Below are 11,649 nucleotides of genomic sequence, written 5' to 3' on the forward strand. Positions count from 1 at the left end.
ATATAATTTTATTGTCGCTACACTGGAGAGAGAAGAAAAAAACTAAGACAATAAAGAACTGTATAATATATATTTCAATGGAATGTTTATTATTTAACTTTTCTATTTTTGAAAAATGTAAAAAAATAAAAAGGTGAACTCTAATAATCAAACAGCATTTGTGAAATAGACATAAAAAATACATCTGTTGTTAAAATGTTTTAAAGTTCGACTGTGAATGCTGATTTACCCAAGCAACTCTCCTCCTTTCCTGATAGGATAAATAAAAAGCAGATGAGAAAAAAAAAAAACTTACTGGCAAACAAATTTAATTTAAAGAGAAAACCTTAAAACTTGATTTAAAAAAAAAACAAAAAAATAAAATAAAAGTATATGCCAAAATGTCCCACTTTGTCCTGTTGTGTTTTTTTTTTTTGTTTGTTTGTTTGTTTGTTTGTTTTTTCAATTGTCTCTTCAGACAGGTTCAAGGCTTCCCTTTACAACACCACCTCTACTGTATACATGAATTCTCAGACCTCCTGCTCCATATGGGCAGGTTCTTGGATTGGGTCATTTGATCATAGATTCTCTCCAACTAGTTTTAAGTAAGGTAAGTAAAGTAAGGTAAGAATAAAGTCAACTGTTCAACTTTCTTGCGCTAATGTGTGACAGAAGATATAAACAAATAAATAACAAATAACATCTCCATCTTTGAGAACTCAACTTGTCAAAACAAACAAATCGATCTCTGCAGTCATGAAGTCGTCGATGTCAGCTGTCCAAAAAGCAATCATCTGACAGCAACTTTGCAAAGAGAGAGATGGCACAAGAAGCACATATTACTGCTCTGCCAATCTGCACTCACAGCAATAATAACAATGATAATGACAATATTATTAAAATATAATAAATATGAGAGTGAAATGCAGGATGTAAAAGGTAATAATTCATTGTCTAATTCAAGATCTTCCAACTTACCCATGAAGCATAAAGACCCACTCCACCCTTACACCCCTTCTATCACCCTCCACTCCTCTAGTGGCAACCTCCATAAGACCATCCATAAGACCAAGTGCTGCACCTGGGGGGGGGCAGAGCTTTGTCTGTTGCTGCTCCCATCTTCTGGAATTTCCTCCCCTCCTCCCCAAAAACATACATGGCTGCACTGCCTCCTCCAAGTCTCAACTCAAAACATACCTGCTTTGTTCTGTATTTAACTTGTAACTCCCACATTCACCCTGTTTATCTGATTCTTTTTACACTATCACTGCTTGTCATGGGGTAACCCGTGCCCTATAAAAGAAAACATTTAAAAGTTGTGGAGTAACCTGCTCGGTTATGTTAGTCTTGCATTCCCCGGGTGGGTAAGACTGGGAACTGACAAACCATGCTGGAGGGTAATATTGTGTTTTAAAGGGGGTTCCCCAGAGGAAGGTGCCAAGTATAAGAGAACTGGAGGGGTGATTTCAGGGGGATAAGTTTTTAAAGCTATTTTTAATTTTAAGTGAACCTAGTGCACAACTAAAATGTAATTTAATTAAATTGGGAATAGTATATTGTATTGTGTTGTGTGTCATGGACCGAGTGTTAATCTCCTGATAATTGATTCCACTTCCTAATTAATGTCTCTTGATAGGATCCAGAGGATATAAAGGAGGAGGCTGGAGTTTTGCAGGGGTTTTTTTTTCCTGCCAGTCTGTCTGAAGCCAGTGTGGTGAGCTGCTGGGACCCCACAGTTAAAGGGGCATAGCCCAGTGCAGAGCTGACTTTTCATAGTTGGCATTTAGTTAATTTTTTCAACTCTCAGTATTGTTTGTTTCCTTTTTGTTTTTCTTTCATTTTTACTTTTTACTTTTTTCCAGGCCTGCACTGTACATACTGCTGCACATTTGGCTGACAGACACTGTGAAATAAATCTCACCTGAATTATAGACAAGATATTTCTCTGTTCTTTATTTCCACCACTAGGTCAAACTAACATTGCTATTCTAAATGTTGTTATTTAGTGCCACGGGCTTTAGCTCAGAGGCACTACTTCTACACAGTAGAAGTAGCACGAGGCACTACTTAATCTTGTCCATACTTATTATTATTATTATTCCGTCACATTTTCGGCAATTAATGCGGGTAGTACCGCTGGATGAACCCCAACAATATATACATATCAAAACGTGCGGCTCGATCGGGAATAGTGTGCTAAATTCTAGCGAGTAGATTTTCCGATTTTTCCCAAAGTCATTCCCAAAAAACCAGCCGAAATTTTCCATAGGGAATGAATGGGAGCCGACGAAAAATCGCTTATTTTCTCAGTCGCGTAGCTCTGTCATACGTGCACCTAGAAATGTCATTCAAACTTTAAAACGGAGGAAATATTGTGCTGTTCCCAGAACATCAAATCGTTTTCTCCTAAACAGTATAATTTTCAAACTACGAGCCCTCAAAGGAGCAGTCCGATTCACTTTTTCCTCAAAGTTAGAGTGGAACCGCTCGTTAACTAGAGTGAGAGCACTGTGAAAGACTCACCCACATTTTCATTTTTAACTCGAGCTCACGGCCAAACCGTGAAAAGGAGACAAATAATTTTTTGGCAAAACGTAGACACAGGTCTTGAGATTCATAAAATGTCATTTTCAGAGCTCAGCTCCTCACCAACTTTAAACGGGAGGGCTCAGAGCGCCAGCAACACCTGTTTTTGCCCCAATTGACTGTAATGCAAATCAAGGTTTTCCTCAAAACAATGTCACTGTCTTCGCACTGTCCCTACACGCTCATTTTAAGGAGTTTTCCATTCAAATAAAGACTGTCGGAATCTCCAGACTCTTCTGTCTCTCACGGTGTTTTCGCTTTTCAGACCGCAGCTACGGTTTGCTCGCAATTCGCAGTAGAGCGGGACGTAGTCAAAAGCCACTTTTCGGAGAGTTTTGGGGAAAGTCTGAGCTCTGACCAGAGCAAATTCTCAAATCACTGTGGCAACCGCAGGTCCTTCAGCTCAGGTCTGTGTGCTGCTGTTGCTGTGGATCAAACCCACCTCACTTTGGAGCCTCACTACTTCGTCATACTTTGTCACAGAAACGCCGTTCAAAGTTTAAACGGGTCACAAGACTTTGAACTCTGTTGGTGACAACAGGCTTTATGATAGCTCCTACGCTTACTACACAATCATAGATCAATTGTCATGCTGGTCTCATTTCACTCTGTCTGTGGGCTACGGCCATCACTTTGAATTATTAGAGACGCACAGATAGACAGATATACAGACACACTCACTCATATACACAGACAGATATCCAGACGCACTCACACATACACAGAAACAAACACAAACAGAGACAAATATCCAGACGCACTCACACATATACACAGACACACACAGAGACAAATATACAGACGCACTCACACATATACACGGACACACACAGAGACAGATATACAGACACACTCACACATATACACAGACACACACAGAGACAAATATACAGACACACTCACACATATACACAAACACAAAGAGGAACAAATATCCAGACGCACTCACACATATACACAGACATACACAGGGAAAGATATACAGACGCAGTCACACATTTACACAGACACACACAGGGACAAATATCCAGACACACTCACACATATACACAGACATACACAGAGACAGATATACAGACGAAGTCACACATATACACAGACACAAATATACAGACACACTCACACATATACAGGACGGTACGTAGGTTGCTCGTCCGGGTGACGGGCGACAGACCGTGGCACTTCAAAATTTCCCTGGAATTTTCTAGTTCATATGTTATTCTTTTGCACTTATAAGCTTTGTGTTTGAGCACTTATCTATACCTTTGCTCTTTTTGTCTAGTTCACACTGTTATCTGTCTGTAAGGTGTCTTTGAGTTGCTGTTGAAAAGAACTCCAGAAAATAAAATGTATTATTATTATTACTATTATCGAATGGATCAAATGTAGACTAATGTTGCTGAAACTGATATTGATTGATATGTTTTTTGAACAATAGATAAACCCAATAGATGAACACTGATCTGTAAATACTCAATGTCTTGCTCTGCCTGATATCTAACAGGGGTAGCCCCCCCACATGGGTGCTCATTGTCTTCATGAACAAGGAGGTCTGGGATTGAGATCCTGGTGTGTCCCTGCCCCCTGATGGTATTTTAGAATAAACAACAGGATGTTTGTCCCTGACACAGGGAGAACATGCAAACGGCACAAAAAAAGGCCCCAGGATGGAAATTCCAATGGGATTGTGAGGTAACAGTGCTAATTCTTCCCAGAGTAAAGCAGCTGATCATGATATTTTAAGATCCGTTGTCAGAAAAAAATAGATAGATATAACTTAATTGATCCCCAAGGGGTAATTCACCAAGGTGAAACCTTGACTCTTTTAACTCTTCAATATGAAATCACATTAATGAATCTTCTGTGTCAGTCTGAAGTTGTGGTGTCAGGAATGTCCAATGTGTCCAATCCACTGAATCCATTCAAAAATTAAATATATATATATATATATCAATCAATAAAAATGTCCCATCTTTTTTATTGAACATATCCAAATCTGACTTCAAATATATATTTTTCCTTAAAAGTTTAGCTTTGACTTGCCAGTTAACAACATTACATAAATATATGAAGATATTTCCATTCAGTCATTTGTGAGCAAATATGTAATCCTCTCAAGGAAAATAAAAAATAAAAGTGAACATCAGAGGTGCAGGTGAAGCATCAGCATGGCCACATGGTGGCAAGATATGGTTTAGTTGTCATCATGATCGTCATCATCAAACACATCAGCTACAGTCCTGTGGATAGAAAGTAACACAGATCACAGAGTGGACTTGATCTGAACAGCGGTTTAGTGTGAATTTAGTGTGAATGACTCACTTGTAGATTGATGCAGTCACTTCATCAAGAAAACCTCCTGAAGGAAGAACACACAGTCAGCCATCAAACCACGTTCAACAGCTCTCACTGGCATTATCTAAAGCACCAGAACCCCAACTCTGACCATGATCCTGCATGGCCATGGTCCTGGTCATAGTTATGGTCCCGATCCTCCTCTACTGGACCAACAGGTACCAGTGTGGTGCTGTTTTATTTAGAAATATTAGTCCTGGCTTCTCGTCACCCAAGCCTCCAGTTAGCAATTGGCCTTCACAATATTGTTTTGTTTTTTTTTTTTTTTACCAGAAGAAAACAATTTTTGAAGCAAAGGTGAAGCCAAGGACTGGTGAGTGGATCTGATCCACTCACTACTATTAAAGGAAAAAAATTACTGGAGACTGAAACCATGAAGTTATAAGGAAATGATTTTTCTTTTCCTATGTTCCAAAACTTAAAAAGACGTATCAAGGGTGGGGCTGTGGCGGACACCCGGGGCTGTGCCTCTCAACCGCCAGGGCTGTTCCCGGGCTCTATGGTAGTGTTGTTCCTGTGACAGTTGTTTTTCGGTTGAGGATTACAGAAGTTAAAACTCGCCTTCGTCTCCTGGTTTTTCCTCGTCCTGCCACATTGGTGATCCCGAATCGAACATGTTTGGAGCAGATGAAGAGTGTGGCTCCGCTGTGGTCACGTCGCCCCATCTCTCTCAGCCGGCCATGCTTACTGCGCCTGTGAAGCTCACGGAGTTCTGGCAGTGCGACCCGGCTTCATGGTTCCACTTGCGTGGTATCACCACATACAACTCCAAGTACTTTTTGGTCGTCGCTGCGCTGGACCAGCAGTACAAATGCCGCTGTTGCGCGCCACGCGCAACACGGAAGATACATCGCCCTCAAACAGCTTCTGCTCCGGAGGTACATCTATCGATCTACCTATCTGCCGCAGAGAGAGCAGAGAGGATCCTTTCCCTATCCGGATTGGGCGACGGCACGGCCGTGGATCTCATGGACAATATGCTGTTGCTGCTAGGATCGGACGAAGGTGGTTTCCTTTTCCCGCATGTTTTCCTGCGCCAGCTCCCGTTCCCGGTGCGCGCGGCTCTTGCTAACTCCCCGTGTCTGGTCGCTTGTGACTGCCGAGGTTTGGCTGAGGAGGATGATCGGGTCTTGCTAGCTACCAGACACATCGGAACCCCTGCCGACGATGCCGGTGGATGCGGATCCGGCTGTGGGGCCTGGAGTATCTGCCCGGAGACGGCGTGGGAATGGCCTCTGCTTTTTCCACCAGCGGTTAGGTAGGCGCCGGCTAGGCGCTGCGTCCCTACGTCCCGCTGCTGAGTGCAACAAACGGTTCATCCATTGCAACATTTGGCAGAGATTGGTGACCGTTTGTCTCCACGGTCGCCATTTTGAGTGGGACTTTTGAGTGGCCACCATTACTGTTCCCATCATCGGCACAGATTTTTTGTGTGCAAATGGTCTGCTTGTCGATGTTGCAAACCACCGTTTAATTGGTGCTGTGTCCTTCGCCAGTTTTCCGTGCGAGATAGGAGGAGCCGGGCTGTTAACACATGCTAACTTTCTAGTGTCACATGATGTTTTTCAATGCTTGCTAGCAGACCATCGCTAACTACATCTCTGTCACCAAACACGGTGTAGAACATTTCATTCCCACTGTGGGACAGCCGGTTTTTGCGCGTGTGGAACATCTTGGCATCGTGAGGCGTTCGAACAGTCCATGGGTTTCACCACTTCACATGGTGTCTAAGGCAGATGGGTCATGGCATCCTTGTGGCAACTTTCGCTGCTTGAACAACATGACCGCGAATGATCGCTATCCCATCCCTCACATACAGGACATCTCCACGCCAGGCGTGTGGAGAAGTCCTGTCTTATCTTGAATCCTACCACCAGGTTCCTGTGCGCGTAGAAGACGTGCCCAAGACTGCGGTGATCACACCGGGCTTTTTGAATTAATGCGCATGCCTTGGCTTGAAGGGGGCAGCACAAACTTTCCAGAGGCTGATGGACTCGGTGTTGCGTGACCTGGCCTTTGTTTTCGTTTATCTGAGCGACATATTGGTGGCCAGTCCATCAGCTGAAGAGCACCTGGTGCACCTGAAACAGTTTTTTTGTCATCTGGATTAACACGGCTTGATAGTCAACCCGGCAATGTGTCTTTGGACTGCCATTGATCGATTTCTTAGGTCACCGAATTTTGCCACAAGGCGCAGTCCCATTTCCTTTTAAAGTGCAGGCGGTGGCAGAATTTCCTAGTGTTTCCTGTACACCTGGGGGTGGATTTCTCTGCTATGGCCACCGACCAGCCTGGAGATCCGGATGTCCTCGCCCTTAGGACAGGGTGGTGGACACCCAGGGCTATGCCTCTCACCCAGCAGGGCTGTGAGCTGGGGGCGTGGTTTACATTCCCGGGCTCTATGGTAAAGTTGTTCCTGTTTCAGAAGTTAAAACTCACGTTCGTCTCCTGGTTTTTCTTCATCCTGCCACAGGGCCACCATTTTACATTTTTGCCTGCTCTCCTAGATGTTGCCAACTCCTCAATAAGAAAAGTAGCTGTTGGCTGTCTAAAAATTGCTTGAAGTTGCCTGATTGACATCATTGGCAAATTTGCATGTAGTTTGAACAGAGCCTGTAGGAGAGGACTGATTTGGAGAGACAAAAACTGAGTAAAATGCATCTTAACTGTGTTTAGATTAATTAACTTTCATCTGCTGATTCTTTTTTTTTTATTATTTTGTGATTAAATCAAAACATTTTTTGATTTATTAAACAAGAAACAGAAAGTGGTATGGAATGAACAGCTGCTTTGAATTTTGCAGTTGAAATATTTCATATCTGCCATGTATTGTTGACCTGTCCTGGGTGTACCCCGACCTTGCCCAGTTTGAGCTGGGATTGGTTCCAGCAAGCCCCCGTGACCCAGAAATGGATAAGCGATAGAAGATGAATAAAATATCTCTCTTTTCAGAGTAAGTTCATGAATTTGCTACTTTGTCCAGACCTACATTTTATAAACCAGCTTGTTCTTTTGTTTTTTGACAAAAAAAAAAAAAAAAGAAAAAACGCTTGGGACTGACAATGTGACAAAGGGACTGCTCCACCATGAGGCCCACTGCCTGAGGGATCCAACACTGTCCAGGGGCTCAGGGTAGCCCCTGCTGCTCATTAGGGGCATGACCTGTTGAACAGAGTAAACTACCTGACTTCACATCAGGTCAAAGTCTCCAAAACAGTAGCAAAAAGTTTCTGGATTTGTTGCTGGCTCCATCCATCCATCCATCTTCTACCGCTTTTCCATTACTAGGTGGCGGGGGGTGCTGGAGCCAATCTCAGCTAACATTCCGGGCAAGGGCGGGGTACAACCTGGACAGGTTACCAGTCCATCAAAGGGCAAACACAGAGAGACAAACGGAGACTAACAACCACTCACACTTGTTCAGACCTTTGGACAATTTAGAGTCTTGTTGCTGGTTGCTTATGACCATTCAAATCGAAAGAAGGTCTGGAAAGTCACACATTTAGCAAGAAAGTCACAAAATGATCTATCATACATTTCATACACATATAAGAGGCATTGTTCAGACTGTCATGAAGCCAGCAGTGAGCTATTGCTTAAATATATTGATCCTTGGCGGGGGGGAATCAATTTTTAAAAATTGCAATAGTGAGGTGAATTGATTTTTTTCCCCCCACCCGTTACTTTCATGCACAAACACAGTACTCATTCCATGTCAATGAGCAGCATGCTGCTTTTTAATGTGAAGCTGCAAAAAAGTATTAACTCACCTGGCTGACAGAGAGTCTGGCAAGCAGGACACACATGGCAGAAGCTGCACATCTGTACGAAGAACCCATCAAAGTTAGGGACAGGAAGAACAGCTCCATAAAATCAAAAACCTTATCCTACAACATAGGATAAGGCAGCCTCCTATATAGGACTCTTACTCAGTCCTGTACCTGACATTTTACTTCGACCACTAGAAATTCCTTGAATGTGGGTAGTGAAGCAGCTTTACAGCTCGCTTGCATTTTACAGCAGGATGTACAATCTAATCAACCTGACCTCTTATCTGACTGTTCCAAACCTTCTCAGGCAAGTTGCTAAGACTATCTCTATTTTCATCATACAGCTGCAAAAACATGTGCATACAGGGTATTTCATGTTTTGAACAGTACACAAAATATATAATAATAATAATAGTTTTTATTTTGAATTAAAAGCCTAAATCTATTTTCTATCACATTTACTAGTGTTACTGCTCCTCTGGATCCAATATCAGCTGGTCAGCAGTCAGCAGAGTATGCAGCTGTGTTTGTTGATGATATAGTGGCTGTTAAGTCACAAACCAAAGTACAGGACCGGCTGAATTTTAGACCTGACAGTGGATTACTGCATATTTTCTCACCTTGCAGTCATCACAGTGTTCAGACTTGTCTCCCTCTTCACAGGGACATTTGTCACAGCTATCACAGTGCTGAAAAAGACATAGTTAATGAGCAGGATGTGTGGAGAACAGATTACCACAAGGGACACATCGTCCATCTCAACACATAATGAAATAACTCCCAGTTGATTGATATGTAACATAGTTGGTCCCCAATGTGCTGTTATGTTTTATAGGTCTAGAATCCAGATTCACAATTTTAATCTTAGACATACCTCACAGAATTCACAATATGAGCAAATGGAGCCCTTGTGATAGGCACCATCTTCTTCGTCATCATCGTCATCATCCTCGTCGTCATCATCATCTGCACATAATGCTAAAATTAAATAACTTTCTACACTCAACAATGCTAAATCTAATTACATAGTAAAAGTTACAGTAATTGGTAGAAGAAGCAGTCACAGTAATTCTGGAGTGACTACAAATTTAGACTGGGATGGAGGGGTCTGGGTCTCTAATAGCTTTTACACGGGATCTTGCTCACAAAAGATGTTAAATTTATATGGATCTGGCTTTTTTATTTTACGATACAGTTTTTATTTTCACAGGTAAATTAAACACTTGCAAAAGTTAGAAGTGAGCCACACACAGTCTAAAGTGGTAAAGTTAAAGTGGTGTGCAGCAGAATGGCGCCTGTCCATGATGGTCTGTTAAACAGTGAGATATAATTTGACTATGCATTAAAATTTAAGCAATATGATATTAAGATAGAAGTATTTGAACCTTTCCATGATGTAGATGAAAGGGACCAGCATTATGACATTATTAGTGTGAAAATGCAAATATGACACAGTGGGAAAGTGGATACACATAGAGACATTTACATTCAGTTCATACACGTGTTTGTTGAACACAGCTGATGGAGCATGCTGAGGTGAGCAGATACGAGTGCTGGCAGCTTTGGTCCTCCCACAGTTTGCATGTTAAATATTGATACAGGTTGCTTTCGTACAGGTCACATTAAAGATCATATTCATTTAACAGATTTACATTCAGGCAGTTTTTGATCATTTGATTTATTTAATGAATGAAAGTAGGTTAAGACACACAGACAGTTGTGATTGTCACGTAATGAAAATTCACATTTTAGCCAAAGAAGAAGAGAAAAACAGGTACAACCATTTCATCTCTTGACCATATGATTTCTCACAGAGCTTAGGCTTGCTATCTTTCACTATAAAAAGAGATATTTCTCTCTTTTCCCAAACACTCTCTCCTTGAAGAAAAATCAACTGTAATGTTTCACAGCAAATGGACAGTTGGACAAATATGTTCAGCTTAGTTCCACAAAAGACTATATCTGTATCAATCCTTAGAGCCAAATAAGCAGGGAATTCAGGGGAAATGCCACCAAACTCTAAACAAATATTCATCATTAATGTAAGCTACAGAAAATTGTACCTATTGGTTCAGAACATCAGTTTTTAGAAAATAAAAAGAGGTATGATTTTTACACTGTTCATAGATATACAGGTTGTCTATTATTTTATCTCTGTTTAGCAATTTTACAAGTGCGCACACCAGACCTGAGAACTAAACTCTCTGTATGACATACAGCAGCATGGATGCTCCACAGAGAAAGAAAGAGAGATATGGAGAAAGAGAGAAACTTTACACCTATTGGTGCTATTGAACAAATTAATTTAGGTAGTGGCCCTCCTGCACCTCCCCTCAAGCTTTATTCTCCCTTTGTCTGTTTCTCTATTACCCCAAGCCCCTAACCTAACCCGAATATCACTGTATCTCTTTCTTTCTCTGTAGATTCACATAGACACAAATGCAGGTCAGTCTGATCCAAAACAATGAGAAAGGAAGATGGTAGCGGAGGAACCATTCTGGAGGAACCATTCTTTCAAACGAAACACAAATCAAAAGATCTCAGACTAGTGACCCCAATGACTGATTCCCAAGTCAGACTTGGTTTATGTGAAATTGGCTTTTCATTCTTTTTCTCTCTCAAATCAATGCTTCTGTAGTCCCCAAGTTCATATCTAGTGTACTGTACGAAGGACTTCGGACAGTTGGACTTCAGATGGGCCAGTTCAATTTCCCAGTGCTCATAACTCTAGTTAAGCAGGGAAAAGAACAGAATGTCAGAGACAACAAGGGAAATGAACAGCTGAAAAGGGGTGGAGGAGGCACTTTGATTATCTATGATTTCTGAGAAAATGAACATAAGAGATGATGAGGTTGTAAAAATGTTAATGAGAGGGGAGTGGCTAAAGTTTGTCTTAGCTCCTCCCCTTTCACGCAGTGTGCTATAACGATCATGCACACAATCGTACTCTAAACACATT

At 41.7% G+C, this 11,649-nt stretch overlaps 1 protein-coding gene across 1 annotated transcript in view; it reads right to left on the reverse strand.

The window, feature by feature from the left end:
* Nucleotides 1–4,473: 4,473 nt before the first annotated feature.
* The window catches only part of LOC115048166 (sarcoplasmic reticulum histidine-rich calcium-binding protein), a 9,025-nt gene continuing 1,849 nt past the window's right edge, over nucleotides 4,474–11,649 (reverse strand). The window contains exons 2-6 of the mRNA XM_029509485.1: nucleotides 9,565–9,656; nucleotides 9,311–9,379; nucleotides 8,691–8,742; nucleotides 4,888–4,924; nucleotides 4,474–4,805 (exon numbers count right to left, since the gene is read on the reverse strand). Of these exons, the coding sequence (XP_029365345.1) occupies nucleotides 4,760–4,805; nucleotides 4,888–4,924; nucleotides 8,691–8,742; nucleotides 9,311–9,379; nucleotides 9,565–9,656 (296 nt within the window). The 3' untranslated portion in view covers nucleotides 4,474–4,759. The remainder of the gene's footprint in view (nucleotides 4,806–4,887; nucleotides 4,925–8,690; nucleotides 8,743–9,310; nucleotides 9,380–9,564; nucleotides 9,657–11,649) is intronic.

This window comes from Echeneis naucrates, chromosome 8 (assembly GCF_900963305.1).
Source record: "Echeneis naucrates chromosome 8, fEcheNa1.1, whole genome shotgun sequence".
Taxonomy (NCBI): Eukaryota; Metazoa; Chordata; class Actinopteri; order Carangiformes; family Echeneidae; genus Echeneis; species Echeneis naucrates.